The 21524-nt window shown below is 38.0% G+C and overlaps 2 protein-coding genes across 2 annotated transcripts; one reads left to right on the forward strand and one right to left on the reverse strand.

The window, feature by feature from the left end:
- Window positions 1-818: 818 nt before the first annotated feature.
- On the reverse strand, window positions 819-12289 carry abcg5 (ATP-binding cassette, sub-family G (WHITE), member 5; the record flags this gene model as incomplete). The annotated part of the gene is made up of 14 exons (XM_079248470.1): window positions 819-1003; window positions 1515-1627; window positions 1768-1879; window positions 2182-2255; window positions 2418-2556; window positions 4353-4558; window positions 4771-4984; window positions 5106-5235; window positions 5554-5693; window positions 8409-8541; window positions 8867-8965; window positions 10650-10786; window positions 11742-11863; window positions 12120-12289. 14 exons carry the CDS (start codon window positions 12287-12289, stop codon window positions 819-821), a joined length of 1974 nt encoding a protein of 657 aa, XP_079104596.1.
- A 1435-nt stretch (window positions 12290-13724) lies between these two features.
- abcg8 (ATP-binding cassette, sub-family G (WHITE), member 8) lies at window positions 13725-21043 on the forward strand (the record flags this gene model as incomplete). Its single annotated transcript, XM_079248829.1, has 12 exons — window positions 13725-13853; window positions 13937-14084; window positions 14721-14959; window positions 15079-15211; window positions 16854-17123; window positions 17303-17456; window positions 18334-18438; window positions 18513-18712; window positions 20047-20123; window positions 20302-20569; window positions 20697-20824; window positions 20906-21043. The coding sequence occupies 12 exons, from the start codon at window positions 13725-13727 to the stop codon at window positions 21041-21043; spliced, it is 1989 nt and encodes a 662-aa protein (XP_079104955.1).
- Window positions 21044-21524: the final 481 nt, after the last annotated feature.

Here is a 21524-nt window from a genome sequence, read left to right on the forward strand (position 1 = left end):
GAACTAAGCTCTCTTCATCCTTACATGTGTAAAGTTTTGTGACTAAATTCTGAATAATGGTACCATTGCGAGTTATTTTAACACCTGCTGTGGAACTCAGAACTAATCTTGTAGTATAATATTGTAGTTCTGTCACTATCTGTGAGTAGTTTTTACTGCAGTAGGCATTTCCAGGACCAAATTTTTTACTTACAGATGCATATTCACACAGAGATAGACTCGCAAAGCAATAGCAATTATGTTATGAAAGCACTGAGTGTATATAAATTTTTAACATACAATCAATAGAAAATAAATCAGCTTTCTTTAAAAAGTCATATAAGTGTCTGAAAAATTAAAGCAGCTGCAAGTTAAAGACTGAATGCATATAAACGTTTTCAATAAAAGCTTAAAATACTGATGTATGAAGAAATTACACATTATTAAATGAGAAAATATTACACATTAAAGGTGAAAATCTAATAAAATATGTCAAATTTGACTGTTTTAAATTAGCTTAAATTTTGGAATTGAATGTATGAGTGTAAAGGAAAAAGAACAAGGAAGCTTAAGAAGTACATGCCGTGCCCTTGTTTTAAATCTTATTTTCCATCACACACCAGCACTCGTGTTTGTGTCTGAGGCAACTTAATACTTCATACTTAAAAATTTAAAGTGCTTTAACAAAAGTATTCTTCTAAAGTAGGAGAGAATGGTTAAAATATTATCAGCTGAAGCCACAGTTCTTCAGTTCACTTTGAACATCATACAGTCAATATGTTTTTACCATTTCAGCTGACGTAAAAAAGCCATTATCCTACAAAAACTTGTCAGAGGTTTTAGTGACGCACAAGCTTGTCTCTGATCTTGTAGCCGATTATACCCAGCAGAACCAAGGCAGGGAGGAAGGAGTACAGCAGGATAAAGTCTAGTGTGAATCGAGATAGCGCACCAGGATAGCCTTGATCAATGATCTGATTGCCTTGAGTGACCAAACACGCACCTGGTAAGGGTTTAGTAACATCTGTAACAACAAAAAAAACAGAAAAAACTTAGAGATGTTTGGCAAGTTTAGTTAGTTACAAACCAAACAATGAATCCTTAGTGCCTAATGCAAATTACTACATAACCTGCCAGGCGTCCTTGAACATTGAACTGTGATTATACAGCAAAATTCTTAATGAGAATTGTCTCAAACTCTTTCAGCATTGTTGCAGATGTTCAGCAAATGTTTTTGCTAATATTCTGTAGTCTTTTACTGTGTACTTTATCCTATAAGTTTAAATTGTGGTCCAAAAACTACAATTTTCTGCAGGAAAACATTAATATTTTCACTAACTGGAATAATGTCAAGCCAACCTTTTAAAGAAAGGCTTTCCAGACTACTTATAATCATAAAGCTGTTGCCAGAGATAGCAGTCAATTCACTAATGTTATAACAGGTACATAAAACTTGTAAACTATTCTATAATCAGAATTCCCCGTCCCTTTATAATCTTTAAGTAGACACTGAGGATGGTGCGATGAGAACTTACTGCATGTAAATTCAAGATCGTGGAACTCTGTGACTATGAGCAGCTCACAGCTATATTTCTGGAAGGTCAGATAACTGAGCCACTGAAATACTGTAGGCATCTGCTCGGTGCTTCTGTTGAGAGGAAGAGGAGAGGAGGTTAGTATAGGTCAATATAATACCTTCACTGTCAATAAGGAGCTGAAAACGTTATTACATGCCCACATCCCACATGGCTTCACATCAAATGACTTAAACTTTACAACCAATCTCACCTAAGGAAGCCAGATCCCACCAAGATGCCTGCAATATTGAGTAAAGCCACACCAGTGTTGACCATGTTGGGGTCTTGAACGACCCCTAATAGCACCACAGTCAGCAGTTCACCTGAGAAAATGTACCAAAATCATAATTAAAAGAAAAAAAAAAAAAAAAATATTTAAAAAAAAATTAAACTAACATCTTAAAACTGTAGTAATGGGACATTAACAGCTTCTCTTAATTTAAATGCATATTAATGTACTGAAGCACTAAAACTGACAACAGCGTTGTATTAAAGATAAACATGATAACAGAAATATTTTTTAATAAACGTGGTTGTAAGTACAGGCTTTGTCCATGTGAGAAAGCATCACATGGACAAGCAGGTGTGCAGTAATGATCTTTTACTCTTCATCTTATCAGCTTACCTATAATATGTGGGACTAGAACTACAGCAGTGAAACATAAGAAGCGCAAACTCTCCGGATGCATCCCCACCGTCCTGAGAGAGGAGCAGCATGCAGGGACACACAGGAGGCAACAAGAGTTAGTTCTCAACACAAAACCTATTAAATTCTCAGTGACGGTGAAGATGAAATGAATAAATGAAAATATCTGCTAAGGCAAAATGTGCAGTTTTTTTGTTTTTACATTTCTTACCCACCAGTAAAGGAAAGATGCAAAGATGAAGACGCTCAGGATGCTGAAAGGAAGGATGTGGACAATGTAGGCCAAAAACATTTGCCATTTACTGTACAGGCCGTCCTGACTCTCCTGATCACTGATGGCTCGCAGTGCAGGGACTGTTGATATAAAGACAGAAGTTCAACATGTTGTGTAGCTAGTGGGAAAGAGAAGAGGAATATTAAAACAGTCTGTGTGGAAATTAGGCGACAATGTACTTTTAATTATCCAGCTTACTGTCAGGACATTGACACATGCATGGTTAAACTGAACGTTTTACATCACAATATATAACTTAAAAACATTGAGATGAACACCAGGATCATCTAAAGGCCTTCGGGAAATCTTTCCTTTTCGAAGTAAAGCAGGTTCTTTAAATGATGCATCTCAGTTTGTTCCATCGGCTGTTATCTGTGAGATTAAAGGTCAGAGTGATAAACTAATCACTACCTCTGATTGTTTGGGTGCTAAAAGGATTTGATTTTTCCCAAGTCCATGGTTTTATTGCTTCTCTTATCCTCAGTTTATTACAGCAAGAACCATAAAGCGCAGTTGATTTGTTCCGAAGATCTTAACAATACTGTCATAATCCTTCATTTATACATATAAACTCTTATAGTTTGAATGAATAAATTAAAAATGATAAAAAAAATATATGGTTTGTGTATGACACTGAAATAACATTAACATACAAGTGAGATAAAAAATTCCCCCAAGGCATGGCAACTTATGAAAATACTGTCACTAAAAGAGTTAACCACCAACCATCACCTAACTTAAAAATTAAGATTTATCATGCATTATGGTGTAAATTTGGCATAGAAATCTAAAATAGTTCACATAGTTGTGACTTCTATCCTCAGATCTGTGATGTTGGTTTAAAGATGTTTAAAGATCTCAGATTCAACTAAATGTAGCTTTAATGTAGTTTTTTCCCTTCTTTTTGTCTGTCTAAATATTTGAACACTTTTATTCGGGATTGCTTGGCACAGAAGCGTATATAAGTGCAAACCATGAACACGTCACTCACAGGATCAAATAGATGCAGGCAGTGTAGGTTTGTAGGTAAAAAGGCACTCAGATTTGTTGAACTCCAACAGGGAGTGACACTTATTAACCCCTAAATATAGTCCAGAAATACTTTCTGCAGGGGTTTTCTCATATCTGCCAAAATACACTTTTAAAAAGTGCAAACCCTCCCCCCCAAAAAACTAGCAAATACATTCTCTTCAAACCATTCCTGAATATTTTTAGCAGTGTGACAGGGTCAGCAATCCTGTTAAAGTCTGATCTACATGATTTTCAGAGCAGTTTCCCACGAGAACTTCTTCCAGAGATCACTCCGATTGTATTAGTTGTTATGTTGCAGCTAATCAACGTTTAGTCCTCTTCAAATTTTATCAATTAATTTAAATTAAAGTTTCTGGTTGAAAGGTTTTTGCTTTATAAATGCATCTTTTTCTAATTCTTAAAGTGAATTCTTTGATCAAACTTAACTAATAACTTAATCTTGTATTTTGAAGCACTTTAAGCACACAAATTCTACACTTAACTACGTATTTTTGCTAAAAGGAACAAAAGTAATGCAGACAGAAAACCACTTTTGCCTTCTGTACAAGCGATAAGCAAGGTCATTCAGCTGAGATAAGGATGTTTAAAGCGCCCTATCTGACAAAAGGTTGAGTAACACACCACTTTTACCCAGATCATTGCACTCGTTCACCTCAGAATTTCCAATATGTCATTGTATCCAGCTCAGGCAGATATTTAAAAGGTGTTTGTGTCAGTCACATCTTTTTTATTAGCCTTGTAATGTCACCTTAATATGTGTAACCACTCAAATCTGATTATTTTAAGCCAAGAAAAGTAAAAATAAAGTCTTCCCGCTTCATTGATGTTTGATGTTGAAACTCACAGAGAGCAACGGCGTTGAGCATGCCAGTGTAGGGTGAAGCACCAACACACTGATAGATGATGCCAATACGGTCCTGCACAGCACCCTTGGTGACGTCTTCATCTAAATGCATGACGAAGAAGGCCACAAATAGGCCATATATCAGGTTCTGGGACAGACGCATCAGAACACCCATCCTGTCTCTGGAAAGGTTTCTTAGTGTGCGCCTAAAATGCAAAACACACATGTGAATACACAGACAAGCACATTAAATGAATAATAAAGAATTATTACTACTTTGCTTTATTTGATCTCAGTTAAGACAGTAATACTGCTGCATGTTTAATCTCTATTTCTAGGAAAAACCCTTCTATCGCTGGAGTTTTTATTTGGTGTTTACAGACACTAACAAGGACTGAAGGCTCCTTTCAACACGGACCTGAACAGAACTTCAAGTTTGGCTGCACCGCTGGGTGATTCTTTGCTCTTATAGGGGATGGCTGGCTTGTCTGATTGCTGAAGGCTTTGCTCCATTTGGCTCAACATGTTCTGGTAGATGGCAGACGTCTGATAGGATGAAGTAATCTCGTGCATGCGGTTGAATGTGGCTGCTTCTCTCTCGCTGCTGCGCGTGTCCACCGAGGTAAAGTCAACTGTTAGACAACATGCAGTGTGAATGTTTTAATGCAGATGCTACCACAAAGAGTCCTTAGATATTCATCCAATTTAAAATGTTTTAAAATGTGTTCAAATGTAGCTATGTGAGTGTAATACCGTATATATCAAAGGGATTGCAGTACTCTGGACACTCATATCCACACTGGCTGAAGAAGTCCACCATCTCCTCTGGTTGCCCACAGAATACCAACTCTCCACGGCTCATTATTGCTATCCTGCTGAACACCTGAGAGGCCAATATACATTACCAAATATCTCAACGTATAACTCCCAATCTGTGTTTTATTGTCAGATAACAGATGAACACATCCCACGGGCCAATTTATTCCCTCTAACAGTTTAATAAGCCTGTATTTCTTAATTAAAACATTGTTTTTAACTCCCAGTTTTTTGTTAGATGCCAGTAGTTCAGACAAATAAAAAAAAAAAAAAAAAAAAAGTGTTTGCATTTACATATAGGAATGAAAACCAAACCGACTGTGTCTATCTTTTAAAGAAAGCATCAGTTGCCTATTTATTTCCTCTTTTTCATCTGGAAACTCACCCTGAAGAGCTCTGAGCGTGGCTGATGGATGGTTACTATGACGATACGGTTCCTCCTGGCCAGCTCCGCCAGCAACACCACGATCTGATTGGCAGTCATGCTGTCCAGGCCGGTGGTTGGCTCATCCAATAGGATCACTCCTGCAACAACATCATCCCAATGACCTCACCGCCGTCATTGTCACACAGTCAAACACACAAGTAAAAGGCAGGACAGCAACTTTTTTTTTTTTTTTTTTCAAAGTTGGAAACTTTTAAATGATCTTATTAAAGGGCACATGAGGGACTCTCTGTGGGGCTAACTTGTGAAGATAAGTGAGTTCTCTTATTTTTAGTTAATTACTCTAATTAGGACAATTAAAAGATTGCCTCTTTGCATTATGAAAGCAGGGTGGAATTAGCAGATGCTTTAATTGTGAGATTAATTCATTTCCTGGTTGATTGGAGAGGCAGCGAATGGGAACTCCTCATTACTCTGTGCGTGACTCTGAGTTCCTGTGTGTGTATGTTCATAGCCATTTAATCCTGAATGAGGACTAAGACCCTTCATCCTCCCTAGAGGACCACAGACCTGATAAACTACACCTGGGATGAGCACATGCGCGTACACACACACACACTGAGGTGGGTTTCTGCTCATTCCTTTCATAGTGTGATAACCGAGTCCTTTAATACTCTTCTCCATCTCTTCCTTCATCCCTGTCTCTGTCCTCTCCTTAGTCCCCTTATACTTAGATTCTTTTGTTTTCTTCCAGTGCAGACTTTAAAACTCTTGAGGTGAGAGACAGGTCATGTGGGGAAGTTTCTTCTCAGTAAAGTCTCGTTTCTCACATTTATATGTGGAACATAATGAGCTGATAAGCACCTTGGTAAGGAGAGAAGTATGTCTTGACATGTAAACAAGTAGTATGTTAATAGTTTTACTTACTGTTTACTCTGCATATTCAAAGAAAAACTCACTTTCCAATGCAATTCTAAGTACAAAAGCCACAGCATTTGCTCAGAAGTTTGTTTCAGCCATCTGTGTGATAAAGGCCAAGCTTGGTTATAAGAACTAAGTGAAGGCCTCCTCCTAGGCCTTAAGAGCATGGCGTATGGCGAGCATGGTGTGTGAACTGTACAAATTAGTGGTAAACCCCTTCAGGTTGATTGCTGCGGTACGACGTCTTTATCCAAACATCTCAACTCAAGAACAATAATACAGAACATCAACCATCTCCAGACTTCACCCTGGTGATTCAACCATCACCTTCAGCAGGGAGGAGCTGGTGAGAGTCCTCTGGAGGACAAAATCCAACACTGTCGCTGAGCCTGATAACATCTGTGGGCGGACCCTAAGCATTGCTGAGTAGCTGGGGGAGGTATTCCAGTAACTGTTTCAGACTTCCATAAACTGCTGCACAGAGCCCTGGAATGGAGACGTTCCCGCCCCAAGAAGGGCCTTACTGAAGCATTAAATGACCTGAGGCCTGTGGCCCAAAACTCCTTGGTGATGAAGCTGATGGAGAGATTTCATCACCCACTGCAGTTCGCATACAGGACCTGCATGGGAGTGGACGGTGCTCCCATTCATCTCAGAGACCATCCATACACATTTAGAGACCCCCCAAGACTATCGCCAAGCTTTTGTTTGCAGACTTCTCATCTGCATTTGATGCCAAGCAGCCTCACATCCGTAGCCAGGACGTAAATAAACTTTAGTTTAGCTCACCAGCTCACCTTGAGGATAACTGATTTTTTGACTAACTGGTCACAGATAGTTGGTGTTAATGGTTTGTACTCTGACATCCTCCACACTTCCAGCGACTCCCCACAAGGCTGTGTCCTGTCGCCTCCGCTTTGCATCCTCTACACTGATGACTGCACGTCCACTCGGCCAAACTGTCAAATTAGCTGATGACACCATCTTGCTATCTTTGCTCTCTGCTCCCAAACCACACCATAGTTCTACTTCAGGACTTTGTCACCTGGTGTGAAGGCACCTGCCTCCAGGTGAATTCAGCTAAAGCTAAAGAGGTGATTGTGACAGTCTCAAGTGAGCAGAGGCATCTGGAAGGCGCTGTTACTACCACCATTCATGAGGAATCTGTGGCGGTGGTGGGGTAGTGCAGATATTTGGGTACAGTCTTTGTTGGCCTTCTGAGATTTGTGGCAACTCTCAAATACCAACAACACAAGCCAATGTTCCTTATGTTGTCTGATGTTTTGTCTGATATTTTGATGATGCTGCTCCTCATGCCCCTCCAGGACAAATAAAGTGTTGAATTGAACTGTTGAATCACAAATTTTTGAGTCTGCAGAGCATGCGATCCGTTCTCTGGTTTCTACTTCTGTATTGAAGTCTTGGTAAATATTTGGTAAAAATTTCCAATAAATTTTCAAAAATTCCAAAAACATCAAGTTGAATTGGTTCAGTTTGGTTCATGGAGAATTTGATGCTAAAAATTTAAAGTTGATATATCAAATGTGTAAATTTTAAGGTTAACTTCAAACTTCATCATGGTCTGCACGTGTTGACTACCATTTCCTAAACTATATTCCCAAGAATTTTGGACTATTTTTACAAGACAGACTTGAATAACTGCGTATCTATCTTTTAAGGGCATCTTTTTAATACCAACTTGCAGCATTTTTTGTAAAATCTATGTCCCACGTGGTGCAAAGCTTCAAACTTCCAATTCATATTTTCTATTTTACATCCTTTTCTGTAAAAACTTTAGAATTTAAGGGATAAAATGTTATTTCAACTCAGTTCACTTCATTGTTGTGATCTTAATTTGCAATAACAGCTTTTTCTGGAAGTCATACGTTGTTAAGGACTCTTCCCAGATGCATCCCAGCAGAGGAGGAACTTACTTGGGTCCTGAAGTAATTGGCTGGCTATGGAGACCCTCCTCCTCTCACCACCAGAGATGCCTGGAAAAACCCGACCTCCGATAACACTGTGCGCCACATGACTCAGACTCAACTCAGCCATCACTGCAGACACCTACACATGAGCCAGTGGTCAAAGGCAAGATGACAAATAAAATTATTATTAATAATTTGTATAACTAGTGGTTATGCCAGTGTATCACTGCCTTGTGAAATATTTCAGACTGATTTGCTTTTGATAAAATGAGTTATGGACAAGCAAAAACAAATAAAGCATGAGTTTTCCTGATTTCCTAATGAACATAAATCTTCCTTAAAGAATCATAACTAGTTATTTTTCTGATTGTTTTCTTTAAATATTAAAAAAAAAAAGTCAAAGTTTAAGCTAAAGAAAGAGAAGAGATAAAGTGAAAAGGCCGGTGAAAGCTCAAACAAGTCACCTTTTTCTTGATTGCCTCAGCCGAGTGCTTCCGCAGGGCCAGCTGGGCTGTGTAGGTCAGAGTCTCCTCCACTGTCAAATAACTCAGCAAGTTATCACTCTGGAAAAGAAAAACAGCACAAAACCGAATCAAAAAAAGAGGAGAAAATAGTAACAAAATGAGAGATCCGGTGAGGGAAACATGTGGCAACTTAGTGATTCAGAAAGTTATAACACTCAATTTTTACATTGGGAATGAGAAATAAGGGGTTTACATGTTTTCATTTTTTAATACCAGAATCTTTTCTTAAACTTTACTGGTTTCTGCACAGCGATCTCCATGCAAAAAAGCCAAGAGTGTTCCTAATGGTCTGGTCATTCCTCATACAATTCTCTAAAAGCCTTTATGAGCTTAAGGGAAGAATTATGCTTCACATTTTTACCCATCTTGTTTCATACAATCTTATTTGATGACAATATGACCTCCTTATTAAGCTTCACCATTTAGAACAATAAAATGATCCGTTAATTTGAGCCAAGTGAGTTGACATAGTGAAATTTCTCAAGTGCAGTGAAGACAGGAGTTTAATCCTATAGAGCCCAAAGTGACATATTTGATGCATACATATTCAGAAATTTTACATCATTTGGTGGTAAAAAATTTGCTTGAAATTCTGTTGAACACAATCCATTACTTATCTTCTGCCCACTAATATTTACCAGGACATAGAAGATTACACTATAATATTCAGATATATCACAATATGGTAATAAATAAAAAAAAAAAATCCCCCCAAAAAACTGTTAATTTTTTGTTACATTTTGTTAAGACCACATAATAAAAAATTGAACTTTTCTTGCTATTTTTTCATGGGTCTGGACTTAAATGGTTTGACTTCCACTGCTAAAGCTATAGCTTACCTTCACTCCTTTGCAGGTTATAAAAAACACTACTTTAATTCACTTTTTTTCTTTGCCTTTGTGGCTCATCCCTGTAAATAAATTGATATAGGACACATTCAGCAGTGCGCTTTATACTTGTGTGTTCATGGATGCCTGTACAGCTCATCTGTAATATACCTTTCCTTTAGATATGCATGCACACGCAAACACACTTGCACACACACACACACACACACACACACACACACAGCTTCAAGCAGCTGAACCTGCTGCCTGCCTCAATTAACACATGGCTTGCTTCCCAATCCCACTCTGCTTTGTTCTCTCATCTGAATGACTTTAATATCAGGAGCTCATATCAGCTCCTCATCTATGGCTTAGCAGTGGAAGTTAATGACGAGGCTTAGAGAGCAGAGAAGAGGTGGAGGCAGGGGTGCTATCAGCAAAAAGAGAAATATGATTTGAAAGGAAGCGAATGCAGTTTTAAACCAGTGTTTTTAATTCAGGCTTTGGATACACATGAGCACCTCTCATTGAAAGATTAAGAGCATGAGGAGGCTATCAAGGGTCTTAAGTTAATTTCATACAGAAGCCCGGGCAGCTTTTCTGGAGTTTATGCAAAGTAGTGTGTTTATTAAGTTTGTGATCTAGTATTTGTGGTGGTTAGTAGAACTACATGACAATTTTAAAGTGTATAAACTTTCTTGGAGGGGAATGAAGTAAAAAAAATAAGCTGTTAACTTCTCTTGAATATATGTTGTTTTACAAAGATGTTTTACAACTCTGAGAGCAGTTCTGAAGTTGCTTCCATTGTGTGTTGTTGATCCTGAAGATGCAGTCAGGAATGTCAAAGGAGATGTAGTTTTTGTGATCGGTGTTGGGTGTTGGGTGTTGGGTGTTACCTGCAGGACGTAGGAGAAGCAGTCCTGGTACTCCTCTCTTTTCAGCTTTCTGCCATTAATGAAGATCTCACCCAACAGTGTACCATTGTTTCCAATCCTTCCTGAGATGGCATCCAACAGTGTTGTCTTCCCTGAGCCTTTGCAATGCAAAGTTAACACACACACACACACAAAGAAAAACACACATATTCACTCATACTGCACATTATGTGCACAATAACTGGGTCTGTTGTGCACTTTAAAATGCTTAAAAGAATTATAATGACTTTGTGTAATTATATTTAACCCTTTCATGCACAGTGGTCACTATGGTGGACACCTGTTTACAAGATTTTTTCTTGCATATTCATTAATGAGGGTGGTATATTTGTAAATGAAGCATTTTAGTGGATGTTAGTGAGTCATCCAATACATTACCACTCACCTAAGAATGAATAAATATAAAATACAACTGAATATAAATATATACATTGTATTGGTGCAAATTTGCCTCTTTGATAAACAGGAAAACAAAATGATACAGCAATAGTTTATAAAACATCTACATAATATAATTATGATTATATATTGAAAGTACATTAAAGGTGGAGTATGTAAGATTTTTAATTTTTTTTTTCTTTAAATTAACTAAAAAAATAACTACAATCATAATTAGATAGTTTTTTAAAACATGTAGGTTCCAGTTTGTCCATATTTGATGTGTTATTAAATTACAAGTTTAATTAATGACAGATACCCTTCTTAAATGTTTGCCTACCAGTAAAAAAAAAAAAGTGCTTTTTGTCATTTGTCATTAATTAAACTTGTAGTTTAATAACGCATCAAATATGGACAGACTGGAACCTACATGTTAAAAAAAACTATCTAATTATGATTGTAGTTATTTTTTTAGTTAATTTTTTTTTATATTGAAAATCTTACATACTTCACCTTTAAAATAAATCAAATAAATTCAAAATATCACTAATAAACTAAAAAGCACATGTCTAGAAGTAAAATACTGTATCTAAAATAATATGACATTATTTTTTATTAATGCATGCATGAAATGGTTAAAATATTTAGTCTTAGAATAATCAGGGGAGTGTGAACCTGAGTTGCCCAGTATGCCCATTATCTGCCCACTGTCTACGTGGAAGGAGACATCATTGAGGATCTGACGGGTCCATTGCTTCCTGCAGGAGGGCAAGTCCCACCATGGTCCTACACGCTCACTAAAGCACGCACACACACATACACACACACACATACACACACACACACACACACACACACACACACACACACACACATTCACAAGTAGTACTTTAGGACCCGTCTTATTGTAATATTCCTTGCTGAAAGGTTAGTGCTGTGCTAACAGGCATTAATTAGTCTGTTTTTAAATAAAAGTTGCTTTAAGATTACAATTAGTTTGACTTGAAGCAGCTCATGTGCGTGTCTAGTTCAGCCTGTTTTTGCAGCATTTACCTGACAGTGTAGGAGATCTTACTGACACTGAGAGAACAGAACGGCGCCGATTGCTCCTCTCCACCGTCTATCCTCACATCCCGCTTCTCCTCCGACACAAACCTGAAAGATTCCCTACTTTTAGTCCCGTTCTGTGCCTCCATCGCTTGCATAGAGTAAAATCTGCTCATTGCTCCAGTCCAAATGAGAACTGAATCAAGTCTGCTTCACATTAGTTTTTTTTTTAATATTCTTTAAGTCCAGACTTTGTTTCTGTGCACCTGTTTGCCGTACTGAGCAACAGTGCGAGGTCAGCAGTGTTGATCTGAGCCATGAAAACACAGTGAACACAGTGAATGGTGTGTTATCTCAAAGAACTTTGATCTGGACTTCTGTAAAGAGAAAGAAAAAAAAACCCTCATGCTGAGTAGACTGACAAGCTTTCAGTCTCTGCTCAGTTTGCTTGTTGTGGGCTGCATCTGGAACCGCTATGACGGCCAGGAGAGAGCTGGTGAAGAACTGACATGACATGAACTTGGACGTCTTAAGAAAGAAGGCCTGTGAGGTACAAGAGGAGATCTTCAGCTGGACTGGAGTTTACCGAACAGAGAAATAAACAACGGAAGAGGGAAAGAAACGGCGAATATCCCAACAAAAGAGAATATTCCCCAAAAAAACAAAGAGTGGACAGGAGGCATATGACCTTTTGACCCTACAGACCTGATCCCACAGATTACATCATCATGGACGAAGAAATTTCCCTCAATCATAAAAACAGCAGCTCACAGGTCAGTCAGGACAAAATAAACAAATTAAAATTCAACTTTTACGCTCTTTTACAGGACTTGGTTGTTGCTAAGTGCATAAAAAACTAATGAAATCAAATTTGTGTTTAAATTTCACTTAATATGCCGTCAAACTTCCATCTTCTCTATAATTACTCATTAAAAGACTTGTACAACCTGTTTCCATTGGTTAAAACTGTAATTGTTGCATGTTGATGCTGTTATTGTCGTACTTGGAATCAAATCTTAAAGACGTGCAGCTCGCTTCCAATCATCGTTTTTAGTAAATACATAAAACTAATGCTGTAAAAATGCTGTCATGCCTTTCGGTCAGAGACAGTAATCAATTTATACTGGGAATAGTTTACATAAATAATGTAAAAATAAGAGTTCACAGTTAATAAATATTAAGAGTAATTATCAGCACAAATTCTCTGATGAAACAGGGGTCTTTTCGCTGTGCAGTGCTTCATGACATGTTATAATACCATCTAGTGCTTATTAATGTGTAACCCCGTTCTCATATGATCATTATTTACACAAACACACAAGCGGATGCATCCTAATATAACAGAAAAAACACATACAGGACAAAATATTCTACACATCACCCAAAGAAGATTTTGAAGTGTGCCGAACCTTCGTTACATGTAAGAAATGATTCTCTGCTATTGTGTGTAAACTGTGCAGTTATTTGTCCCGCTAACATGTAATTAAAATGATAAATCTGTGCCAGGGAAGGAACTAAACTACAACATAGTTTAGGAGGATTCTTAAAGTTTCTGTTGCAATTTGTCCTTTATTAATAACATGAACAGAAATAAATAAAAAAAAACATCTTATGGTTTTACTGCAACATCTTCAACAGCACCAAGACATGGAGCTGTTCTCATGCGAAGAGGACAGCAGTCTCTACTTCACCTACAGCGGAGGGTGCAACGAGCTGGAGGTCAACGACCTGCACTATGAGGTGGCTTCCAGCGTCTCTTCCTACCTCTACTACATGCATGTATGTAAATGTATCAATGTGTAAATGTGCCTGCGTGTTTCCAGGTGGACACGGCAGCTCAGATCCCCTGGTATGAGAGGTTGTCGGAGTTCAAACTGCCGTGGGAGATAAAAGGAAACAAGCAGATGACCATCAGCAAGCTCAGCCTGAGAGTTCACAGCGGACAGATGCTGGCTGTCATTGGCAGTTCAGGTGGGAAAACGCTGCTGCTTCAAATCGAGATGGTGAATGTAGAGTTTGCTTTAGTTGATTGTAGGTATACTGTAGGCTGGTTTGTGTTATTAGTGGAACATTTTAAGGAATGAGATTGTGTTAATCCAGTGTTTCTCAATTCTGGTCCTCAGGCCCCCCTTCCCTGTATGTTTTATAGGCAACCCTACTTTAACACACCTGAATGCAGCCTGTTAACAAGCCCTTTATTTCAAAGAACTTAATAAGGAAGTTCAATAATGTGACTCAGGTGCTTTGTAGGAGGTATATGTCTAAAACATGCGGGGCCTGTGGACTGGATTTGAGAACCTGTGATGAACTGGTGACCTGTCCAGGGTGTACCCTCCCTTTCGCCCAGTGATGGCTGGGATAGATTCCAGCTTTGTTGTATCCATTAATTGCAACAAGCTGTTAAGAAAACAGATGAGCAGATGGAGGTTGTGTTAACAGAATATGCAGCATACATGCTGCTTGCTTCAATGCTGGTCAAGACATGTTAGACAAAAAAGTAGAAAGGAAGGTAGACAAGTGGACAAATGTTCATGGTTCCGCTGAAACTCATTCCTGAGCTTTGATTTCTTATGATTTTGCTGTGTATAAGCGCTCGTCTTCTCTTAGGCTGTGGCAAGACGTCGCTGCTGGATATAATAACTTGTCGGGATGAGGGCGGCAAGATGACTTCTGGTCAGATCCTGATCAACGGGAAGCCCAACACGCCACAGTTGGTGAAGAAAAGCATAGCTCATGTCCGCCAAGACGACCGTCTTCTTCCTCACCTCACCGTCCGGGAGACTCTGAGCTTTGTAGCCAAACTGAGGCTCCCCACTCACTTCACACAAGCTCAGAGGGACCAGAGGGTAAGAGTTAAAGGGTGAATTCACACATTTTCAGCTGCTTCATAGCAACGTACTATATTTGATAACAGTCTTGAAGAAGATTTATGTCGATTAACTCTTCCTGCTGTTGTCTGCTGCAGGTGGACGATGTCATTGCAGAGCTGCGGCTGCGGCAGTGTGCACACACCAGAGTGGGAAATGACTACGTGAGGGGTGTTTCTGGAGGGGAGAGAAGGAGAGTCAGTATAGCTGTGCAGCTTCTCTGGAACCCTGGTGAGAAACACAAAGAGAGAGAGAGAGAGAGAGAGAGAGAGAGAGAGAGAGACCCTGTTAAAACCTTCATTTTTTATGTAAAATGATTTGAAATGTCATCATAAGACTGGATTCTGTTTAAAAAAACAAACAAACAGAAGTTTTGTTACTCAGATGTCAAATTCCAGACCTGAAGTGTCACAATGCTGATGTTTCCCTGGTCTGATAGGCTTGATTCACATAAAATAAATCTTGTCAAGTTCTGCACAAGCTTTCTAAAGACACATTTATTCCATTCAAGGTTTTTTTTTTTTTAATTTAATTTCTTTCAATAAATCAAAACAAATTTTAAAACATTTCTTAAACTTGAATGAAAGAAGGAGCAGCAGAAGTAAAGTCTTATATTAAGTTTGTTGAAGCAGAATGAGATCTAAACTTATACAGTCTCATCCCATTTCTACGACACACAGTAATACTCCAACTCCATTTCACTAAAATATCTCACTTCACAATAAAAAGAAAATAAATAAATAAACAAAAAAGTAAAGATTTCCACAAAATACTTCTGGCTTCAAATACTGTCTCATCAACATTTCCTTTGTGTTCTTCAAGCTTATATTTAATAATATTTGCATTTTGTACCTTCTCTTAAACTGTTACATGGTTTTACTTTCCTTTCATTGATCAGTTAAGCTGTTCCATAATTTTACCCCTGACATTAAAACACACATACTGTATATTGAAGTTCTTCCTACACGCTGCACATGCTACACATAGCTATCCTCCCAAACCATAACCCTCTAACCCCCCGTAACCCCTGCTAAAACAAATCGTCAGTATTATTTGGAATTATTATATTTATTATGTTCATTATATATATATATATATATATATATATATATATATATATATATATATATATATATATATATATATATATATATATATATATATATATATTGATATTATTTAATTATATTGGCTCTGAATATTATTTGGGCTGTTTTAAACTTAATCAAATCTGAAGATTTTGAGCTTCTGTTAATAAAAAGAGTTTATTTGTATGGTCTCTATATCCTGCATTATGTATTAATCTAATATGATACAGTAATAAAACCTTTAACACACAGGCTGTATCTCTAAATATTTATAACCTAAACCAGTATCTAGTTTTAAACATTATTACTCAGAATATTTCTTATCTAATATTTACTCTTTAATTTAAAAACAATTACATATAAAAGTGTTAATCGTCTGTTTTGTAGGCTTTTTATTTGTTCTGATTTCTGTAAGTTTGTCAAGGTTTTTAGCAGAAACAAGTTTTAAAAAAATCAAATAAAAAGACACCTTTTGTTTCCTTTGCATTTATTTAGGCAATTATGTGGTTGTTTGTACATTTTGATGGTTAAAGTAATAAATCATGTCAAACTGAAGTGTTCTATTGAACAACAAAAAAATGCTCCTGAATTATCTGAAAGATCTGACAGTCAACCTGCTCAGTTAGTATGTTGGACTTTTCCAGTAGGTTTGCAGCTAAAACAGAGTATTTAAGACAGAAAGGGATTTACCAGAAATAATATTAAAGTCTGGGATTGTGAACAAATGAGCAGGCAGTCAGCCCTGTTTGTTTCAGCAGTTGCTGAACTGGTTTCTCACCTTGCAGGGATTCTGATCCTGGATGAGCCCACATCAGGTTTGGACAGTTTCACAGCTCACAACCTGGTTATCACACTGTCCCGCCTGGCCCGTGGAAACCGTTTGGTCCTGCTGTCCGTCCACCAGCCCCGATCAGACATCTTCCAGCTCTTCGATCTTGTTGTGCTGCTGTCTTCAGGTTCAGCTGTGTACTGCGGTGCAGCTCGTGACATGGTGCCTTACTTCACTGCCCTGGGGTACCCCTGCCCACGATACTGCAACCCTTCTGACTTCTATGGTTGGTGTGAATATTGACACATTGATCAGTGAATTGGCTCTTTTTTTTCATCAGCACTGTCTGAAAGTTTCTGCCGACAGCACACATTTATGTGCATGTTGATGATAGACATCATTAGGAAATTGCTATGTTCTTCATCAACATTAAACTATTATAACTATCTTTGTTGCTGTTCCCAGTTGACCTGATCAGTATAGACTGCCGCAGTCCAGAGCAAGAGGCTGAGTGTCTGGAGCGAGCTAGACTTTTGGCTGAGAAGTTTGCAGAAAAGGTTCAAGATACTGATGACCACATGTGGAAACCGTCGGAAAGCAACACGACACAAAGAGACAGGTAGATATCTATCTATCCATCTATCTATCCATCTATCCGTCTATCCATCCATCTATCCATCCATCTATCTATCTATTGTAGATTAAACACTAAATAAATGTATAAAACTTTTTTTTTTGCTCGTCATTTTTTCTTGATTTCAATTGGGAAACACAGTAGCCAGACCATTATTCTGCTGCTATAATGCCCAAGAAGACAAGTAAAAAGATTTAAAAAAAAAAAAAAAAAAACCAATAAAAATTTTATCATGGATTATTTTTATTTATTTGGAATTTTTTTTTTTTTTTTTTTTTTTTTTTTTTTTAACAAAAAGTCGATTTTAAAATTGTCAAGAAAAAAAAAATCCCAATTTTCAATTTGATTTTCCCACCACTACTATCTATCTATCTATCTATCTATCTATCTATCTATCTATCTATCTATCTATCTATCTATCTATCTATCTGTCTGTCTGTCTGTCTGTCTGTCTGTCTGTCTGTCTGTCTGTCTGTCTGTCTATCTATCTATCTATCTACTTGCATAGAGCTGAGTTAAGTATAATTAAAGCTTCTCAGATGTTTGTTTTTAAAATATATTTTTATGTATGAAATATATTTTTATATATTCCACTAAAAAGAAAATAAGTTTCAGAAAGCTGCTTGAGTAAAATGTATTGAGCAGTAAAATAAAGTACTTTTTCCTCTCATGTTGTTGATTTTACAGCCTCATTTTGTCATTATTGTAAACAAGTCCTGCAAAGATAATTACTGAATATTGCTGTCCAGCATTCTGCATGGAAGTAAATGGGGAACACCCGCATTCTGACGAATCATCTCACCTTTAATAATCTCAGTCTGGACAAAACTCACGCTCCCTAACTGTTTCTCTTCTTGTGCAGCAACACTCAGCAGCCAAACAGGAAAGAAGCAGAGGAAGTAATCACCGTTTCCAAAGAAAGAAACAGACTGCCTGGCAGACTTCACCAGTTTACCATCCTCATCAGGTAAGAGCTCACAGGAATGAACCACAGGACTCTGAAGGTCACACAATACCAACCTGTCCTCTGCTCTTCCTCAGGCGCCACTTATATAATGACTACAGAGACCTGGTCACCTTGTTGGTTCACGGCTTCGAGGCCCTCCTCATGTCACTGCTGGTCGGTTTTCTGTACTACGGGGCAGGAGAGCAGCGTCTGAACATTCAGGACACAGTGGCCCTCCTCTACATGATCGGAGCTCTCACCCCATTCGCTGTGGTGCTGGATGTCATAGCTAAATGTAGGCATGCAAAGATAAAACTGTGTTAATCCCATCTGATATTTCAATAACTTTTAATGTTTGAAGCATGATGTACAGAACAAACTATGTTAGAAGTTTTGAAAAACTCAGTTCATGACTATGTGTATATAAAAAACAAGTTGAAGGACAAATTTACTTTATCCCATAAGAACCCAGTGTGACATAAATGATACATACAGTTTCAGAGACATTTGGCATCACTTCATGGTACAAACTTTGCTCAAAATTCTGTGGAACACAATCAGATTTTTTGTCTTCTGCCCCTCAATGGACACCAGAAAGAAGATTATACTATAAAAAATCGACACATCACATGGTAATAAATGGTAAATATCCCTAAAATAATTTAGTACATTTGTATTCTGCATTTTTTAAATATACAAAAGAAAGATTTTGTTGGTCGTATCGTATCATTTTTTCCATTGGTTGGATTTTTATGGGTTAAAGAAAAAAAAAAAAAAGACAGAACTTTCAAATTATAAGCTGTGTTAAAATATAAAAGCCAAGCATCTCCAACTCTATCAAGAAAATCCCCAAAGCGTTCTCCCAGTCCCATTTAATATTTAATCTCCCAGTTAAAACTAACATTTTCAACTCTGTGGTTATTTTATTACATTTATTTTACTGCCAAAGTGAGTAAAACTCAAGGAATGCCACTGATGAGAAGTCGTTTGAGCCATCTGCAATTTTAAATGAAGGATAATGTGGACCAAAATTAAATAAAAAAAAGTCTCAATCAAAAACTGCTTTTAACTATTTTTCCCCATGAAGGACAACCATACATGTGGGGAATGGTACAAACTTTGCTCAAAATTCTGTGGAACACAATCATGCACAATGCATCTTTAAAAATTCACAAGTTTTCTGCACAAAGTGAAAGGATTGAAGAAGCAGGAAAACAAGAAATGCAGAGATGTTAATCAAATTCATACTGCAGAGCTGTGGTGGGACATCTAACTGGACCAGCTAATGTGGTCTGGAACAGCATCGTAAAGTTATCAGACAGTGTTGTAGAAGGTAGTTGCTGCAGACACGCGTAGTTCTTGGAATATTCAAGTACAAACAGCTGCAGACGTAGCAAAACAGAAAACAGCGACTAAAGTCAAGGTCTTTAAGTCAGGTCAAAGTCACACTATATCAAGAGTTGTAAAACTGATTCTAAGTAAACTCATGACTCAGATACCAAAGACTTTTAAATTGATCATGTCAAATACATTTAAACTTAACAAAACATTTTGACAACCACAAAACAAGAATTTTAATCGGTTTATAATTCTGCACCTGCTGCAGTGACTGAATAATATCCTCTGCAGGTCACACCGAGAGAGCCATGCTCTATCACGAGCTGGAGGACGGCATGTACTCTGTCACCTCGTACTTCTTTGCCAAGGTAAACCCTGCTTCTAAAACATCATCTCCAGCAGGGGTCAGACTTGCTCCATGCTGGGGCCACCTGACCCTAACACAGCACTGGAATGTGAACGTATGCAAACATATGAGATAACACAGAATATGTGTGTTTTTCTGCATCATCTGTTGATCTGAATAGAAATCGTCTCTTCTTTCAGGTCCTGGGGGAGCTACCAGAACACTGTGTGTTCACTTTGGTTTATGGTCTGCCTATTTATTGGCTGGCAGGGTTAAACGAGGCTCCAGACCGTTTTCTTCTCAACTTCTCTTTAGTGTGGCTGATGGTTTACTGCAGCCGGTCCATGGCTCTATTTGTGGCTGCTGCACTTCCCACCCTGCAGACCTCTGCTTTCATGGGCAACTCTTTGTTCACAGTCTTCTATTTGACCGGAGGTTTTGTCATCAGCCTGGAGAACATGTGGCTGGGTGAGGAAACAGATTTGTGCTCTCAACAGAAAAGACTAAGAGAATACATGAAGCACTAGAACATAGCTTGATTAGATATAGGTAATAAAAATAACATCTCCATGGTATTCATGTTTATCCCTTCCAGTGGCTTCATGGCTCTCTTACTCCTCCTTCATGCGTTGGGGTTTTGAGGGGATGCTGCAGGTGCAGTTCAGAGGCAATAAGTACCCCGTTACCATTGGAAACATCACTATCAACGTAGATGGCATACACGTGAGTGACAACGCTGATAGCTGAACTAATAGCATATTTACAGAGACATGAAAGGATAAAAGTCGCATGTTTGTGTTGCAGGTTGTGGAGGCCATGAAAATGAACCAGTACCCGCTGTTCTCCTGCTACTTGGTCCTGGTGGCGGTCTGTCTGGGCTTTATTTTGCTTTACTTCTTGTGCCTTAAATTCATAAAACAGAAGTCCAGTCAAGACTGGTGAAAACAGGGACAGCTTCGAGAAGCTAATGGAAATATAATTGTCTGAAATCACACACAATCAGAGGCAGGGTGGAGGAAAGTCATTTGTTGTTCGACTGGTTCGACACAGAGCTTAATACTACTGAGTTAGCTGTTTTAATGGTCATGTCTGTATGAAGAAATGCTTAATTCAGGGGATGAAAGTAAAGTATGTGTATTTTCTTTTGTAGCATACATATTCTTAAGCATTGAAGCAATAGGAACTATTAAAAGTGGAACTCTGTTAAGTTGTAAAAACACATTAAGTGAGAATCTAACATCTCATTAAGTGTGAGAGTCTGGGAAGTGTAGGATTACCCAGAACTTTCCAAGAGAAAATAATACTCTGTCTTTGTATTGCTGTATAAGATCAAACACTTTGCCATACTGCTGTTTGCTGCTGGATGGCAGCAGAGCACTGCACTAACATCCAGATTTTTCCTCTTCTGTCATGTCAAACGATT

The sequence above is a fragment of the Telmatherina bonti genome, assembly GCF_933228915.1.
Source record: "Telmatherina bonti genome assembly, chromosome: 11".
Lineage (NCBI taxonomy): Eukaryota > Metazoa > Chordata > Actinopteri > Atheriniformes > Telmatherinidae > Telmatherina > Telmatherina bonti.